General features: G+C 46.4%; 1 protein-coding gene across 3 annotated transcripts in view; it reads right to left on the reverse strand.

Annotated features, from left to right (window-relative positions):
• Positions 1-19,084, reverse strand: part of dctn4 (dynactin 4) — a 50,474-nt gene that overhangs the window by 12,391 nt on the left and 18,999 nt on the right. For 2 of the 3 annotated variants that reach the window (XM_052013810.1, XM_052013813.1), the window contains exons 6-10: positions 19,047-19,067; positions 18,084-18,157; positions 16,145-16,257; positions 11,587-11,696; positions 7,707-7,780 (exon numbers count right to left, since the gene is read on the reverse strand). In XM_052013810.1, coding sequence (XP_051869770.1) covers positions 7,707-7,780; positions 11,587-11,696; positions 16,145-16,257; positions 18,084-18,157; positions 19,047-19,067 — 392 coding nt within the window. The remainder of the gene's footprint in view (positions 1-7,706; positions 7,781-11,586; positions 11,697-16,144; positions 16,258-18,083; positions 18,158-19,046; positions 19,068-19,084) is intronic. The other variant, XM_052013811.1, reaches the window with a different exon arrangement.

The following is a 19,084-nucleotide window of genomic DNA, read 5'->3' on the forward strand; positions in this document are numbered from 1 at the left end:
GTGGTGAAACAACACACAGAGAACACAGCGGGTCAGGCAGCACCTGTGGAGGGAAATGGGCAGTCGATGTTTTGGGCTGAGATCCTTCATTTGGACTGTAAAATAGGAAGGGAGAGAGCCGGTATAAAGAGGTGAGGGGAAGGGGAGGGGCAAGAGCTGGCAGGTGATAGGTGGGTCCAGGTGAGGAGGGGGGATCGGCAGATGGGGGAGGGGAGGGTGGGGACAGTGACAGAGGCTGGGGGCTGATCGGTGGAGGTGACAGAGGGCTGCAGATGGTGGGATCTGATAGGAGAGGAAGGTGGAGCCTGGAACCAAATAAGGGAGGTGGGGAGGGCAGATGGGAACAGTGGGGGGGAGGGGACCCAGTGGGAGGGGTGTGTGGGTGACGGGCAGATGGCGTGGGTGGGGGGGGGGGGGAAGGAACAGGGTGCTGGGGGCCGGGGAGGGTGTAGGAGGAACTGGGTAGATCTGGAGGAGAGAGGGGGAGCAGGTTACCTGAAGTTGGAGAGGTCAGTGTTCATACGGTCAGGTTGTAGACTACCCAGGTGGAATACCAGGTGCTGTTCCTCGAGTTTGTGTTTAGCCTCAACTTGGCAATGGAGGCAGCCAAGGTCAGACATGGCAATGGTGAACACTGACTTCAAAACTTTGGGATGTTCCCCTTTGGCACCGTGTACCCAAACACCTCCCCCCACCCACCCCAACCTCTCCTGCGAACTCCGTGCACTATTCAAACTGTCAAGCCCCTCGAGCAATTAGAAACACACAAAGGAGACAGTGCAGGCCCACCAGTACATCTGTAATGGTGTGAAATGCAGCACAGTTAAATCAAGAGACGCAAAGCCTGGTGCAAGTGCTGAGATCCCACACTTCCCGAGGTCATCCAGATGGCTCCGCACCGCCCAAATGCCGGGAAGAAAACTTGGAAAGGGAGAGCAGGCGCGTTTCCTGCCAACTCGCTCTCTGCTGTAGAATAAAGCTGTTTTCAATCGAACTCGACAGGAAGTGCGGAAAATGAGATGTTTTTTTTAGGAAGGAACACTTGAGAAGAAACTGCCATCCGAGGCAACATTGTTTAAAGCCTCCGAGGGGTTAATGGCTGATCTGCAGTGAAGCACCTTCTGGGCTCTGTGTGACTCCTGTTCACATACATGAACAACATGAACAGATTTCATTTGATGCAAGTTGTACAATAACCGACTCCCCCGTCTCCTGCCTCACCCCTCCTCGCCCCAACACTGCTCATTCGCCACCCACCGTTACAGCATTTCTCTCTAACGTACAGCAGTTCTTCCGGGATGGGTACGACAGATCCTGCTCTGCGGCACCAGCCCAACTTTCACTCAGTTGTCCTCCCAGTCACGTCACTTGGCTCAAGATACCACTTTCAAATTCACCTGTGGCTTCAAAGACAAGGACAGCTTCTATCCTGCTGTTACCAGACTCTTGAAAGGACCTCTCTCACAGAACTCTTAATCTCCCAAACTACCTTGTTGTGGCACTTGCACCTTATTGTCTGCCTGCACTGCACTCTGTAACTGTAACACTATATTCTGCATTCCGTTTTCATTTTACTACCTCGATGTACTTGTGTATGGAATGATCTGTCAGGATGGCTCACAAACAAAAGCTTTTCACTGTATCTCAGTAAACATAAACTGGTAAATTGGCTAATTGTCACATGTACCAAGGTGCAGTGAAAAACTGTTTTGCACACCATCCATACAGATCATCTCATCACATCAGTGCATTGAGGTAGTGCAAGGGAAAACAGTAACTGAATACAGAATAATGACAATAATAAACCAATCCAATCCATCCTCCTCAATGGTCCACTTCAGCACTGCATCCCCACGCACCTCTCTCCAACATCTGTCCGTGTCCACTGCTCTGACACCATTCGCTGTACTTTGTCTTGCTCCCTCCAGCTCAAGGTCACAATCAATAAAAAATAGGTGAGGCCAAATTTGGAGTATTGTGTGCTGTTCTGGTCACCTAACTATAGGAAGGATATAAGGTTGAAAGAGTGCAGAGGAGATTTACTAGAATGTTGCCGGGTCTTCAGGAGTTGAGTTACAGGGAAAGATTGAACAGGTTAGGACTTTATTCCTTGGAGTGGAGAAGAATGAGGGGAGATTTGATAGAGGTTTACAAAATTATGAGGGGTATAGACAGAGTAAATGCGAGTAGGCTCTTTCCACCTAGATTGGGAGAGATAAGTACGAGATTGGACAGGGTAGATGTGGCTAAGTTGTTTCCCATGGTAGGGGAGTCTAGTACAAGAGGGCACGACTTCAGGATTGAAGGGCGCCCATTCAGAAAAGAAATGCGGAGAAATTTCTTTAGCCAGAGAGTGGTGAATCTGTGGAATTCGTTGCCACGGGCAGCTGTGGAGGCACAGTGTTTAAGGCAGAGATCGATAGGTATCTGAGTAGCCAGGGCATCATTATGGTGAGAAGGCGGGGGAGTGGGGATAAATGGGAGAATGGTTTTAGTGTGAAAGGGGAAAGGTTTAGGGGGAACATTAGGGGGAACTTCTTCACTCAGAGTGGTGGGGGTGTGGAACGAGCTGCCATCTGACGTGGTAAATGCGGGCTCACTCTTAAGTTTTAAGAACAAATTGGATAGATACATGGACGGGAGAGGTCTGGAGGGTTATGGACTGGGTGCGGGTAAATGGGACTAGCGGAATAAAGTTTCGGCACAGACTAGAAGGGCCGAAGGGCCTGTTTTCCGTGCTGTAGTGTTCTATGGTTCTACTGCATGCAGTTCTGGGCACCACGCTGTAGGATGCGATAGCGCTGGAGGGTGCAGAGGAGATTCACCAGGATGGAGGGTTCCAGTGATGAGGAGAGATCGGAGAGGCTGGGTCAGTTTCCCTGCAGTGAAGGAGACTAAGGCGGATATAATTGAGGTGTATATAATTATGAGGGATATACGTAGGGTTAGGCTGCAGGAAACGTTTCCCCTTATCAGAGTTGAATAAAACTAGAAGACATAAATTTAGGTCAAAGGGGGGGAGAGATATAGAGGGGAACTGAGGGGGACCTTTTTCACACAGAGAGTGGTGAGTACCTGGAACACACTGCCTGAGAGTGGTGGAAGCAGAGTTGCTGACAGCACTCAAGAAGTGTCTCGATGAGCACGTGAATCTCCCAGGCATAGAAGACTCTGGATCACGAGCTGGCAGATGGGATTAATACATTTCCCTGCTGTGTGACTCTATGACTCGACAAGCCTTGTACCTCACAACTCCTCTTCCAGGTGCTGAGTCCTTTTAACATCAGATATCTACCGCCGCTGTATTTACTTAAGCGGTGAAATATTTTGCTGGCCCTCGGGTAGAAAGATCACATTGCTTTCAAGTGTTTACAAGAAGATCAAACACCGTTAAATTATCCAGTGCAAGGAAGATGAAGCAGCATTTACTACTACCTCGGTGTTGCTTTCAAATACAAGCACTGTGTGCAGTTTTGGGCTCCTTATTTAAGATGTGCTGACGTTGGAGAGGGTTCAGAGAAGATTCACTAGAATGATTCCAGGAATGAGAGGGTTAACATATGAGGAATGTTTGACAGCTCTTGGGCTGTACTCCTTGGAGTTCAGAAGAATGAGGGGGGACCTCATAGAAAGAATTCGAATGTTAAAAGGCCTGGACAGAGTAGATGGCGAAGTTGTTTCCCATGGTAGGGGAGTCTAGTACAAGAGGGCACGACTTCAGGACTGAAGGGCGCCCATTCAGAACAGAAATGCGGAGAAATTTCTTTAGCCAGAGAGTGGTGAATCTGTGGAATTCGTTGCCACGGGCAGCTGTGGAGGCACAGTGTTTAAGGCAGAGATCGATAGGTATCTGAGTAGCCAGGGCATCATTATGGTGAGAAGGCGGGGGAGTGGGGATAAATGGGAGAATGGTTTTAGTGTGAAAGGGGAAAGGTTTAGGGGGAACATTAGGGGGAACTTCTTCACTCAGAGTGGTGGGGGTGTGGAACGAGCTGCCATCTGACGTGGTAAATGCGGGCTCACTCTTAAGTTTTAAGAACAAATTGGATAGATACATGGACGGGAGAGGTCTGGAGGGTTATGGACTGGGTGCGGGTAAATGGGACTAGCGGAATAAAGTTTCGGCACAGACTAGAAGGGCCGAAGGGCCTGTTTTCCGTGCTGTAGTGTTCTATGGTTCTACTGCATGCAGTTCTGGGCACCACGCTGTAGGATGCGATAGCGCTGGAGGGTGCAGAGGAGATTCACCAGGATGGAGGGTTCCAGTGATGAGGAGAGATCGGAGAGGCTGGGTCAGTTTCCCTGCAGTGAAGGAGACTAAGGCGGATATAATTGAGGTGTATATAATTATGAGGGATATACGTAGGGTTAGGCTGCAGGAAACGTTTCCCCTTATCAGAGTTGAATAAAACTAGAAGACATAAATTTAGGTCAAAGGGGGGGAGAGATATAGAGGGGAACTGAGGGGGACCTTTTTCACACAGAGAGTGGTGAGTACCTGGAACACACTGCCTGAGAGTGGTGGAAGCAGAGTTGCTGACAGCACTCAAGAAGTGTCTCGATGAGCACGTGAATCTCCCAGGCATAGAAGACTCTGGATCACGAGCTGGCAGATGGGATTAATACATTTCCCTGCTGTGTGACTCTATGACTCGACAAGCCTTGTACCTCACAACTCCTCTTCCAGGTGCTGAGTCCTTTTAACATCAGATATCTACCGCCGCTGTATTTACTTAAGCGGTGAAATATTTTGCTGGCCCTCGGGTAGAAAGATCACATTGCTTTCAAGTGTTTACAAGAAGATCAAACACCGTTAAATTATCCAGTGCAAGGAAGATGAAGCAGCATTTACTACTACCTCGGTGTTGCTTTCAAATACAAGCACTGTGTGCAGTTTTGGGCTCCTTATTTAAGATGTGCTGACGTTGGAGAGGGTTCAGAGAAGATTCACTAGAATGATTCCAGGAATGAGAGGGTTAACATATGAGGAATGTTTGACAGCTCTTGGGCTGTACTCCTTGGAGTTCAGAAGAATGAGGGGGGACCTCATAGAAAGAATTCGAATGTTAAAAGGCCTGGACAGAGTAGATGGCGAAGTTGTTTCCCATGGTAGGGGAGTCTAGTACAAGAGGGCACGACTTCAGGACTGAAGGGCACCCATTCAGAACAGAAATGCGGAGAAATTTCTTTAGCCAGAGAGTGGTGAATCTGTGGAATTCGTTGCCATGGGCAGCTGTGGAGGCACAGTATTTAAGGCAGAGATCGATAGGTATCTGAGTAGCCAGGGCATCATTATGGTGAGAAGGCAGGGGAGTGGGTCTAAATGGGAGAATGGATCGGCTCATGATAGACTCGATGGGCCGAATGGCCTACTTCTGCTCCTTTGTCTTATGGACTAGTGAGAGACAATTCCAATCCTCACTGTGTGTACAACTTTACAGTTTTTAAGAAAGTCCACTCTGCTGGCTGAATTCTAACTGTTTAACCGTGATCCAAAGCAAACTGATAATGTGTCCTTCTCAGTAATGCGCTTGCACAATGCTTTGTTCAATGTAGTTGCCAAACGTTTATACTTGGCTGCACTTTATGGCTGGAAGTTCTGAGTAATGACTTCTGTGGTGTTTTTGCAGGATGCATTAAATAATTAAAGCTTGCATCAAGGTTTTCTGAGGGTGTTAAATGGGCATTAGATTCAGTTAGTGGTTGAAATGACTAAGGAATGGAACAGAGTCAACAAGGAAAGATTTCTTCCAGTCACGACAGACCTTGGACGGGTGGGTGTTGTTGTAGGGTTAGGACAGAAAGCTGGAGAGAACATAGTAGTACACCACAGGAACAGGCCCTTCAGCCCACCATGTCCAGACCGACCATGATGCCAATGGAACTAATCCCATCTGCCTGCACACGGTCCATATGCCTCTATTCCTGTTCATGTGTCGAAATGCCTCTTAAACACCACTATCATGTCTGCTTCCACCGCCTCCCCTGGCAGCCCGTTCCAGGCACCCACCGCGCTGTGTAAAATAAAACTTACCCCATGCAACTCCTTTAAACTTCCCCCTTTCACCTTAGACCGACACCCTCTGGTATTTGACATGTCCACCCTGGGAAAAAGACTCCAATTACCTTCCCTATTGTGGAGGGTCGTGGCTGTCATGTGACAGCACTGCCCATTACCTGGTCGAAAGACACCCCACTGCCAATCAAGGTTTGGCTCCACCCCACCCATCGGTCCCTTTAAGCACCTTTGTATTTGGTCTCAGGCCATCAGCCTTTTTGAACTACCTGGGCTGGACCCTCCAGCCCTATAAAGAGTGCCACATGTGGCCGGTTCATTCTCTTTGATTGCTCCGAGGAACCGTGGAACAGTGCTGGAGAGATTGTTGGTAAGGTGTGCACTTCAATAGGGTTAGGAGCGTTCTAGTTGGTATTCCCGGTAGCATAAGCCGTGCCTGCACTGAGTCAAGGGGTGGCGGGTATCGTTTTGCTTTTCCTTGATTCTCTGTACCCAGTCCGTTGTGTGTGCGTGTGTGCATTTTACCCTTGTTGCAATTTTCCCACGCTCGCTATCACTGCTGCACATGTGTGTGCTGCCCCGTTACCTTTTCCCTACGTTTGTCTTCGTATATAAATCATTTATCTCTAAGGCTGTGTTCAGAGTCCTTGTCCTCTGAGACCTCAAACCTGTTTCACAACAATGCCTCACATAGTTTGAACATTTTGCACAGTGATTTGGGTGGCTGCAGAATGAGAGAGTGACTAAAACAAAGAACATTGGGCAGCCCTGTGGTACAGCTGGTAGAGCCGCTGCCTCTCAGTTCCAGCAACCCAGGTTCAATTCCGACCTCCGGCGCTGTGTGTGGAGTTCGCACGTTCTCCCTGTGACCCAATGGGTTTCCCCCGGCTGCTCCGGTTTCCTCCCCCACCCCAACGACGTGCGGGTTGGTGGGTTAACTGCTTGCACGTGTGTGTGTGGTGAGGAATACAAACTTGGGTTGAGTTAATGGGAACATGGGGAGAATAAAATGGGATTAGTGTAGGTTGAGAGTAGATGTGGCCAAGATGTTTCCCCACGGTGGGTGAGTCCAGGACTAGAGGGCACAGTCTTAGAATTGGAGGGTACTCATTTAGAACAGAAATGAGGAGAAATTTCTTTAGCCAGAGGGTGGTGGATTTATAGAATTTGTTGCCACATACAGTTGTGGAGGCCCGATCATTGGGGGTGTTTAAGGAGGAGATTGATAGGTATCTAATTAGTCAGGGTATCAAAGGATATGGGGAAATGGCTGGGAATTGGGACTAGATGGGAGAATAGTTTAGCCAATGGTGAGGTAGCCGAGCAGACGCGATGGACCAAATGGCCTGGTTCTGCTCTGTCTTGGGATCTTAATGCGAGTTGTTCTAGGGTCAGCTTGAACTGAGTAAGTCAAAGGACCAGAATCCATTCTGTATGAGGATCACTCTAGGGCTGATCACCAAATAACAGGTTAGATAGCCAGCTAAGGGGATAGTGCAGGATGAAGAAAGGGAGAATAAAGATGGACAGAGGATGAGGTCACTGGAGCAGGGGTTGGGACTGCAACTCATGAGTAATACACAGTATCATCTGTCATTTTAAATTCTGATCTTTGAGGTCACTTGCTGTCTTCTCCACAACACTACCGCATTGAATCCAAGGCCAGACTTTTGCGCCAAAACGTACTTACACGGCAACCAGCTGAATCTTGAACTTGATGGAGGTTGGATTGAACTCTGGCTTGCTCAGGTTGTGTTCACACTTCTACAGTGCACGGGCGAACGGGCGTGTGGCAGAGAGGGTGAAAAGCAAGAGGAAGAAGATATAAAAGTCAAACTGATGTCCTGCCACAAACCTCCCATGTCTGAAATTAAACTCTCAGCTCTAATCTAAAGATTAATCGGTTAATCTAATCCATTAGGTTAATTTTAAGACAGAGTTTGAAAATATTTTTGGAGACTTCTGATTTAAACATATTGGCCTTTATTTCTCTTATAGCCAGGAGGGCTGTGTTGCTTAAATGGAAGGAAGTTACTCCGCCTACCCATGCTCAATGGTTACGTGATGTTATGTCATACCTAAATTTAGAGAAGATCCGTTGTTCAATTTCTGAATCAAACTTAGACTTTCAAACATTGTGGGGACCTTTTTTGAACTATTTTCAAAACCTTTGATCTGGTGATTAAAGTACAGATATTGGCTAATATCATTATGTGTTAAGGGATTTTCTCTGTCTTTTTTAACCAAACAGCTTCGGTCTTGATAGTGAGTTTAGATTTTTTTTATATAATAAAATTATTCCAATTTATTTGTTATTAATTAACTATCATTTTTGTTTATCAATATGGGGTATTGTGATTTCAAGTCTGATCTAACAATGTATTTTGTCACATTTTGATTCATGGACTCTGTATTTTCTATGTGGAATCAATACAAGCATTGTAAAAGAAAATATTTTTCTCTTCAGGATTATTTCAGCATTGCCATTTGATACAACCAGAGAACTGCCTTGCTCTGCAAACGACAATAGCTCTTTGCTTGTTGAATATCCTTCAAAGCTTCCAGAAGGTGTCTACTGGAGATTTCTGAAGCAAGGCTGCATTTCCCAAGCCAAGGAGTTCACAATACTGGTCATATCATTCTCAATACAGAGGAGACACAGGAGACTGCAGATGCTGGAATCTGGAGCAACAAAATCTGCTGGAGAAACTCAGCGGGTCAGGCAGCATCTGTGGAGGGAAAGGAATTCCGCCTCCCCCCCAATAAAATCCCGGCGTGAGGCTTTGACCTGAAACGTCAACAATTCCTCCCCCCACCACTGAGTTCCTCCAGCAGATTGTGTGTTGCTCATTCGCAATGCACTTCATTTCCTTTTGTGGTTTATTTAATGTCTGATGCCATTAGCTTAATGTGTTCTCTGAAGACCACGATTTATATCAACAGCCACTAAGTACTGGCAGCAAGCATTGGAATAATCCTTTAGCAGTCCTCAGTGATGAAGACAGGAAATGTTGGGAATGCTTGGCAGGTCAGGTAGCATCCACGAAGAAAGAAACAGTTAGCACTTCAGAGTCAACAACCTGGCATTGGAACCAAATACATTAGTTTCTCTCTCCTGCCCGACCTGCTGAGTGTTTCCAGTGTGTTCTGTTTTTAGTTCAGATTCCAAGATAAATCTTTACCATACGAGACACAAGAGACTGCAGATGCTGGAATCTGTAGCAACAAACAATCTGGTGGAGGAACTCAGCGGGTCGAGCAGCATCTGGGGGAGTGCGGGGGGGTCAGGAACTGTCGACGTTTTGAGTCGAAACCCTGCATCAGGACTGAGAATGGAGAGGGAAGATGGCCAGTGTGGCGAGAAGAAGGGGAGGGGTGAGACAGGGGCCGGTAGGTTATTGGTGGACCAAGGAGGGGTGAAAGATGACGGGCAGATCGAGCCAGGTGGGTGAGGGGAAGGGGTGTAGTTGGACCACTCTGGCCCCCATCTCGCTATCCCTCCCCCCCTTCTCTGTATACTGGCCATACTGACCTGAAACGTTGACAATTCCATTCCCCTCCACAGATGCTGCTCGACCACCTGAGTTCCTCCAGCAGATTGCTTTAACAAACTCTGATATATTTAAAGCTCTAGGGCTGACTTGGAGCAAAACAAGAGCTGAGGTCTCCTCCAAACAAAAGAGGCAAGGTTTTTTAACATGATGGTGGGGTCTCAGAGATGAGCTCGTTCACACATTTATGGAGTTTAGACTGGAAGTCATAACTATAAGATAGTTGTTAATTAATCCAACAGAGAATTTAGGAGAAACTTGTTTACTCTGAGAGTGGTGAGTATGTGGAAACTGATACTGCGGGAGGTGGTTGAGGTGAAGCAGAATAAATAGATGAAGGAAAGGAATGCAGGATATGATGATGGGGTAAAATGGAACACGTGTGGGGTACAAACATCAGCCCAGACTAGACGGGCCAAGCAATCTATTTCAAATTCTACATAATCCCAGCCAAAGGTCTGTTTGAAGGGTTGGGATGAAGGTCCAAACCAGGGAGAGTACAGGATCTTGTTCGATCACTGAATATCCAACAGCAAGAACAGTAGATTTAATTAAAAAGGATGGGGAACGGACAAAAGGCAGACCCGAGGTGAAGGATCAGCCAAGATCTTATGGGTTACTGAGGAAAGCTCATTAGGACTACTCTTCGGAGACACAAGAGACGGCAGCAGATGCTGGAATGTGGAGTCACAATGTGCTAGCAGCATCTGTGGAGGGAAATGGACAGTCAACATTTCGGGTTAAGACCCTTCATATAGACTGCTCTTCCTTTTATTGGTTCTTCAAGATCAAGGGTGGCCAGAATGCATCCTTTTTATGGTACAAGTGCAGCTCCCTCAGATTCATGACAAACTCTACGGTAGTTCAGCATCATAACTTCAAAAGATTCACAGTGGGAAGGGTGTCACATCTCCGCAGACTGGCCATAAAATGCACGTACCTTGCTGCACTGCAGGACTATGATGCCATAGAGTCAGGGCACAGCAACAGACCCTTCAGCCCACCACATCCATGCTGACCATTGTACCCAACTATATAATCCCAGCCCAGTCATACCTTGCTCAGCACTGTGGCGCGATTGCAATTTCCTGCAGAATATTTCTGCAGAACACAAGGCCCATATATAACAGACTGTGCTTACCAGTCAGAAGACTTAAATGTTACTCGTCCTATGTTAATTTTTTTTGGATGCAAACTTAAGAAAACTGGTTTCAAACCAGAAGAGGGAAGATTTTACATTTAATGTTCAAGATAGAAGCAAAAAAAACAAACTGCTGGAGGAACTCAGCAGGTCAGGCAGCATCTGTGGAGGGAAATGGACAGTTGACATTTCATGTCCAGATGAAGGGCCTCAACCTGAAACGTCAACTGTCCATTTCCTTCCACAGATGCTGCCTGACCCGCTGAGTTCCTCCAGCAGTTTGTTCCTTTGCTCTGGATTCCAGCATCTACAGTCTCTTGTGTCTCCCAGACAGGAAACCTCTTTGCCTTACGGGCAAAATATCACTCATTCAACACAAACTTAACAAATTGAAACAAGACCACAGTGATTTTTCATCTGAGTTGCCTGCTGTGTTAAGTAGGAATTTGAACAGAAGCCAGTTTTGTTATTTATTGGGTACTGTCCAGATTATCATCCATAATTCTGATGGAGAATTTGTTATTCTGATGGAGAATTTGTTCAGAATATTACAGGGGTGGCTGCAATTTTAGAGCCAAGTTACACAAAATCTAATAAAACAAGCTTTAATTTCGAAAGACTAATGAAAAAACAGGAGACTCGATGTCTCTAGCTCCAGTAGGAGTAGGCCACAATGCACCGTGTGTTTAATCTGTCTCTCCGACTTAATGACATGGAACATTCGCAATGAACTTGAACTTATGAAAGTTGAGCATGATTGTGGCTTTTAAACTTCCGAATATAATTGCACGTGGTTCTAAGGGACAGGTTTGACCACCCCATAAATATTCCCAATACTACCATTAATAAGCCACCTCTGAACCCATTTCTGGACTTACCCGACAACGCAGCGAGCGTTTTATAAGGAGGTGTTTGTGCCTTGGATACAACTGGGAGGCACTGATGGGTTGAAAGTCAGGCTGCAGCAGTCGCTGCTGAAGGGTGGTCACTATATGTGGAAGAAAATTTAAAGCATTATTACCGATTCGGGACCAAAAGGGTCAAGCCACTTCTACCATGACAGCTGTACTGTCTGTCCTTGGTAAACTGCCAACTAACTAACCCTACCTAGCTTGCTTGCACTTTAAGGACGTGGGAACTTTTTCTTCTTTGGAATCATTGTTCCGTAATCAGCCCTACCGCTGCAAGCAGAGTAAATTTTAAACTGATAGGTGTTTCAGGTTATCGCCGAGAACATGCTGTGAAACTTCTCTATTTGTGTAATTCAGTGCTTCTTGTCACATATATTTTGACTATAAAAATGAGTGTAATCTTTTGTTGAGCAGAGTCTCGGAACTCCGCTTTTAGGAGTCTGAGCTCTCCATGATATCATGTGAAAATAAAGGCTTTCTGAAGCAGACGCCCTCCGGGTCCGAATAATACTTTTCCGCGACACTATAGGATGACAAAGGGTCACACAGGATGAGATAAAATACAAGATCTGCCTCTGCTAACTCATTACTCAGTGAGAGCTTCAACAATCCGTGGGGTTGAGAGCAGGCTGCTGGCTGTTTTAATGCACTAATTTATCAAAGATTTCGTGCACAGCTGGTACAACCACTGCCTCAGTGACCAGAGTTAAATCGTGATCTCGGGTGCTGTCTGTGTGGAGTTTACACATTCTCCATTCCACCCGCCCCGAGTGCTTCAATTTCCTCCCCACATCCCAGAGACGTGCAGGTCAGGAGGGTAATTGGCTGCTGTAAATTGTCCCTAATGTGAGTCAGGAGTAGAATCTGGGGGGAGTTGATGGGAATGTGAGAACAAAATGGAATTAGTGTAAGGTTGGTGGTAAATGGGTCCTTGATGGCTCCATTTTATGAGGCAGCTATGCCCATCTGCCTTGAACCTACCCTGAAAGCCCAGCTGGCTGCAGAAAGCCACATTACCCAGAAGTCACCAAGATGGGTTGTGCCAAGCAGCTGGCATCAGGAGGGATGAACAGGCAGATTGGACATGAAAGGGTCAGTCTTAATGCCATCCTTTATAGAAGGGGACAGTGGCAGCCCCTCGTCCAACAGTCCTGTGTGTTCTGTCCATGTCAAGTCTAAGTTCAAGTCGAGTTTACTGTCATGTGCACAAGTACGGTGAGGCACAGGTACAATGAAAAACTTGTTTGCAGCAGCATCACAGGCACGTAGGTACAGACAACACACAGAACATAAATTATACATGACAGTGAAGAGAGAGAGAAATAAAACTATGTAAAAACAAGACATCAGTGTAAAAAAAAAGACACAATCAGAGACAAGTCCACAGCAGTGCAAGAGGTGGTCCGTAGTGTTCCGTTGCTCAGGTAGGGTTAGGGGTGTGCAGGTTGGTTCAAGAACCTGATGGTTGTAGGGAAGTAGCTGTTCCTGAACCCGGTGGTGTGGAACTTCAGGCTTGTTGCAAAGGGATAGGTATTGCCTTTAAATCCATTCATTCCTCCGGGCGCTCCAGTTTCCTCCCACATTCCAATGCCGTACAGGTTAGGAAGTTGTGGGCATGCTATGTTGGCGCCAGAACTGTGGCGACACCTGCGGGCTGCTCCCAGAACACCAAGCAAGCGATGCATTTCACCGTATGTTTCGGTGCACGTGTGACCACATAACAAAGAAGGCACCTGCCATCTTACTCCTCGTCTATAGGAAAGCTGTAAAGAGTGCAGAGGAGATTTACAACGATGTTGCCAGGATTCGAGGGACTGAGTTATCGAGAGAGGTTGAGCAGGTTGGGACTGTTTTCATTGGAGGTAGGAGACCGAGGGGTGATGTTAAAGAGGTGTATAAAATCACGAGGGGCATAGATAGGGTGAATGTACACAGTCTTTTTCCCAGGGTTAGGGAATCAACAACTCGAGGGCAGAGGTTTAAGATGAGAGGGGAGAGATTTAATAGGAACCTGAGGGGCAACTTTTTCACCCAAAGGGTGGTCAGTATATGGAACGAGCTGCCAGAGGAAGTGGTTGAGGCAGGTACATTGATAACATTTAAAAGGTACTTGGTCAGGTACATGGGTAGGAAAGGTTTAGAGGAATATGGGCCAAATGGGACTAGTATAGATGGGAATCTTGGTCGGCATGGATCAGTTGGGCTGAAGGGCCTGTTTCCGTGCTGTATGACTCTCTTGCCTCACTTTCAGAAGGTTGTTGACTCAATGGTCCAGACCAGGGCCAGAGTTCATTTGGTGCTCCAGTGCAACGCTGAGGATTTAATGCAGCATCTTCAGCTGTTGGCCCTAGGATAACTGAGGTTTCGCTACCTTCCTGTGTTGTGCTCCCCTGAGAGAGGCTTGCATTAATGCTGGAGTTCTCCATCTATCACTAGCATGGAGGGAAACCTGGATTACTGCTAGGAGTGCACTGGCTGCTGCAGTCAATGAGTGGAGAACAAAGCAATTCGTTGCTTGGAAGGTTTCACAGGAGATGTGCGGGCCAAGTGGGTTTTTCTGCATAGAGCGCGGTGGATGCCTGGAATGTGCTGCCAGGGGTGGTGGTGGAGGCAGATACGATAGAGGCATTTAAGAGGATCATAGATAGGCACATGAATGTGCAGAGAATGGAGGGATATGGACATTGTGTAGACAGAAGGGATTAGTTTAGTTAGACATTTAAGTTTACTAGTTTAATTAGTTTGGCACAACATTGTGGGCTGAAGGGCCTGTTCCTGTGCTGTACCGTTCTAGGTTCCATGTTATACAAGGTCTGTTATCCTGGATTACATTAACTTGCGATGAGGGTTGTACCAAGAGGACAGACTGATTACAATGGCTCTTATACTTTCAGAAAGAATGAAGTGATCTCAGCTGAGCAAATAAAATTCTTGATTTTCACTGTCAGCAGAGTCCAGAAAGAGGGAGGGGTTGGTGGTGTAATCTCAAGACAAAGTCACCATTTGTGACTCTTCACTCTGTGAACCTCTGACCTTCTCTACTCCCCAAGAGTTCTGGATGTTCAGTCATTGATGTATTTAAGATTGAATTCCTGTCTATTGATCCTGAGTGAATTGAGGAACATACTTGCATTGGAGAGAAGGTTCATTGAGACGATTCCTCGGATGAAGAAGGCTGAGCAGGTTGAGTCTCTACATGTTTGGAAGAATGATAGGTGACCGTAGAAACAAAAGAATCCGAGGGGACTTGACAAAGTCCACACTGAGAGGATGCTACCCCTTACGGAGTAAGCTGGAACCACAAGCGTAGTTTCAGAATAAGGGGTCGTCCACCTAAGACAGAAATGAGAAATTTCTTCTGCAAGAATTGAGAATCTTTGGAATTCCCTGCACTTGAGACCAGTGGAGAATAATTCATTGAATAAATTCAAAGCCGAGATTGATTTTTGGTCCACAGAGGAGTGAAAGGTGAAAGGAAATAGAAGGGAGAGCTGAGGCCAAGATAAATCAGCCGTGATTATATTGAATGACAGAGCAAGGGGCCGTGTGCCCTATTCTTGTTCCTATTTCTTAGGGATCCCATGTTGGAAATGGGGACAGTCTGAAGGGGAGTCAATGCAGAAAATCAGCCATTGACCTTATCTGTTAACAGAATGGGCTCATCTTTCTGCTGTTCTTTATGTTCTGTGACCTATTCCGTGTTCTGTAGGTTCTTTCCCTCAAATTCTTGCCAACATCCTCTTGCAAAGCCTTCAGCATCCCACCAATGCTTCTCCCTAGTGACCACAACCATAAGGAGGTCAAGAGACTGCCAGAAAATCTCCTCAAGCCATTCCACCTCAATATCCAAACCATCTGCATTACCTAACAGCACAAATGGGCTGATTTTTTTTCCTCTGCTCCCCTCACCCCAGCAATGACAATTCCCTCCAGATCCCTAACAAGACTCCAACTACAGTGCCTCTTCCCGCTGCAGGCCATGACTCAGTGAACACAAAGGAAATGAACCTCGACCATCTAGGCTGGTTGCCTCAGTACATAGAGTCAGAGTTATTCAACACGGAAAACAGGCCCTTTGGCCCAACTCGTCCACGCCGACCAAGTTGCCCACCTGAGCTCGTCCCATTTGTCTGCGTTTGGCCCAGATCCTTCTAAACATTTCCTATCCACGTACCTGTCCAAATGTCTTTTGAATAACATGATTGTACCGACCTCTGCCACTTCCTCTGGTAACTTGTTCCATATACCCACCACCCTCTACTTGAAATTTGCCCCTCAGGTCCCTTTTAAATCTTTCCCCCTCACCTTAAATCTATGCCCTTTAGTTTTGGACTCCCCTACCCTGGCAAGACAATAGGGAACTCAATATGCACAATATGGGAACTCCATTGACTTTGGCTACATTTCTGTATCACAAACATCTGCCTGCAAAGATACCACGAAGTTCACAACACACCATCAGGTGCAACAATTCACTGCACGTTCAGTATGTAGTCCATCGGTCTCGGGCTGGCTTAGCTCTTACCCTCGGGCAGGTTAATGGGTCTGGTGTAGTAATCCTCTGGCAGCGGCTCCACCTCTTCCGACGCCTGAGCAGGTTCAATCTTAATTTCCTTGTGGTCCTCTGCTTCTTTCAACCTAGAAGGTGGGATGGTTGAATTGAATTGGTTAATTATTGTCACATGTACCAAGACAGTGAAGAACTTTGTGTGCATATTGTCCTGACAGATCACGTCAGACATAATTACATCGAAAACAGAACGCAGAATATAGTGCAGCACACACACAAAGTGCTGGAGGAACTCAGCGGGTCAGGCAACATCCATGGAGAGAAATAGACAGTCGACGTTTTGGGTCGAGACCCTTCATCAGGACTGGAAAGGAAGAGGGCAGAAGCTGGAAATAAGAAGGTCAGGAGAGGGGGAGGAACTCAGGCAGGTGATGGGCGAGTTCAGGTGATCGTCGAGTCCAGGTGATGGGGGAAGGGGGGAGATGCAAGAAACTGAGAGGTGATAGATGGAAGTGGCAAAAGGGCTGAAGGAGGAGGAATCCGGTAGGAGAGGGCGGTGGACCATGGAATAAAGGCAAGGAGGTGGAGAATAGATGGGCAGGTCATGAGGGCGGGGGAAGGGGAAAAGGGGGGATGGAGCCACAGGAATGAGGGAAAAAAAAGGAGGGGAAAAATGCAGAATATAGTGTTGCAGTTACTGAGAAAGTGCAGTGCAGGTAGACAATAAGGTGCAAGGGCCACGACGAGATAGACTGAGGGATCAAGAGTTCATCTTTTAGTGAATGAGAAATCCGTTCAGGAGTCCGATAACAGCGGGATAGAAGCTATCCTGGAGCCCAGTGTTATGTGCTCTCGAGCCTCTACCTGACGGGAGGGTGGAGAAGAGGGAGTGACTGGATGAGAGGGAATAAACCATCAGCCATGGCTCTGTGGGAAGTCCTCTCTCAGATTCAAGTCAATGGTGACGGGTTCAAATCCTACTCCACAGGCTCAAGCTTAAAAATCTAGGCTCAGGACCCAGGGGAGTGCCACATTACTAGAGGAGCAGCCTTTCTGATGCATGCCTTCTCACAGATGTAAACAAGATTCCACAGCAGTATTTTAAATAAGGGAGTTCTCCCCAGTATCCCAAGACCAATAGTTATCCGTCACACAGTATCACAGTTAGCGGGTTACCTGGCTATTCTCACTCTGCTGTTTATCACGGCAGCTGAGAATTTAAGTTCAAGCAATTAATAAACAGTCATACATCATGGAAGCAGACCCTTCAGCCCAACTGGTCCATGCTGACCAAAATGCCCATCTAAATTAATCTCACTTGCCCGTGTTTGGCCCATCTCTCTCTCAACCTTTCCTGTCAATGTACCTGTCCAAATGTCTTTTGAATGTTGTTAATGTACCTGCCTCAATCACTTCCTCTGGCAGCTCGTTCCAGATACTCACCACCCTCTGGGTGAAAATTTTGCCCCTCAGGTTCCTTTCAAATCTTTCCCTTCACCTTAAACCTATGCCCTCTAGTTCTTGATTCCCCAACCCTGGGGAAAAAGACTGAGTGCATTCACCGTCTACACCCCTCCTGATTTTATACACCTCATTCTCCTACGCTCCAATGAAAGCAGTCCCAACCTGCTCAACCTCTCTACATAACTCAGTCTCTCAAGTCCCTGCAACATCCTCGTAAATCCCCTCTGCACTCTTTCCAGTTTGAATCTTGAGTTTAAAAAAAAACTAGCATCAGTCACAGTCACTTTAAAACTATAAAAGCCTGGCTAATCCTCATGTCCTTCAGGGAAGGAAATTTCCCATTCTCATCCGGTGTGGACTCTGGAAGAGCAGCCATGTGGTTGACTTTGAATTGCCCTCTGAGTGAGCCAATCTGTTCAGGGGTAACCAGAGGTAATGATCTCTGGTCTTTACAGAAACACCTGCATCCTGTAAATAAATTAATACTTACGTTGGTCCGGCAAGGGTAATAATAGGAGCCCCTGCTCGTTGTCGCTGCAGTCTGGTGCCAAGGCCGTACTTGTCCTGAAATAGAATGCAACAAAAATCATACAGGGCATCTCCCTGGGTCAATGTAATACTGTGACACAGATCTTGCAACAGTTAATGATCCACTCGATTAAACACCATGACAGGGTGAAGGGTAGCAGAAGTTGCATGGAATGTTTATACCATCCCTAGACAAACAGAGAACTCATCTCCGACAAATGACAGATTGACCCCTTTCCAAGCCTGTGCCCCAATTATAGTTTAGGTTATTCTGACACTTGGGCACAAAGGAAAATTCAGGCAAGGATTTGAACACAGTTGTAAGGAAATCATCCGAAGTTTAAGTGGATGCACGATAGCAGTGTCTGCCATCAAGCAGGTAAATGAGCACCAGTGTAATTTTTCAGTCCCACAACAATACATGGAGTGTTTGACACACATTCAAAGAAACTTCACAATGATGCACTATCCTGAGTATGTACACATTAAACATGCATACAACCGCACACAATCATGCACATTATACAGCATATACACTCATGCTGACCAGTACATGTTACGCACACACCAACATAAATAATTTCTATAGAGTTATAAAGTTGTTTACCAAAAATTATTTTTATTGGTTTATGGCACTGAGACAAAGATAACTTAATAGAGACATTTATAAATCGCCAACATTCACCTGAACCCAAAAATTACCAGTCTCACTCCTCCCTCCGATCCCACAGCACCACCTACTTTTGCAAAGGGTAAATGTTTGTTCAGGACCAGTTTGTAATTCTTCCCAATTTAAGATGAAGGGAGAATCACTCCAAATCCATTACAGACTCCAGTAAACGGTCAGATAATGCTAATGCGGATTTCCAATCTATGTGCAAATGATCTAACAACACTGGGCAAATAAACATAATAACCAACTCACCACCACGTGTATAGTGTGTGTCTATACACCCCAAGGAG

Source organism: Pristis pectinata, chromosome 4, assembly GCF_009764475.1.
Source record: "Pristis pectinata isolate sPriPec2 chromosome 4, sPriPec2.1.pri, whole genome shotgun sequence".
Classification (NCBI taxonomy): domain Eukaryota; kingdom Metazoa; phylum Chordata; class Chondrichthyes; order Rhinopristiformes; family Pristidae; genus Pristis; species Pristis pectinata.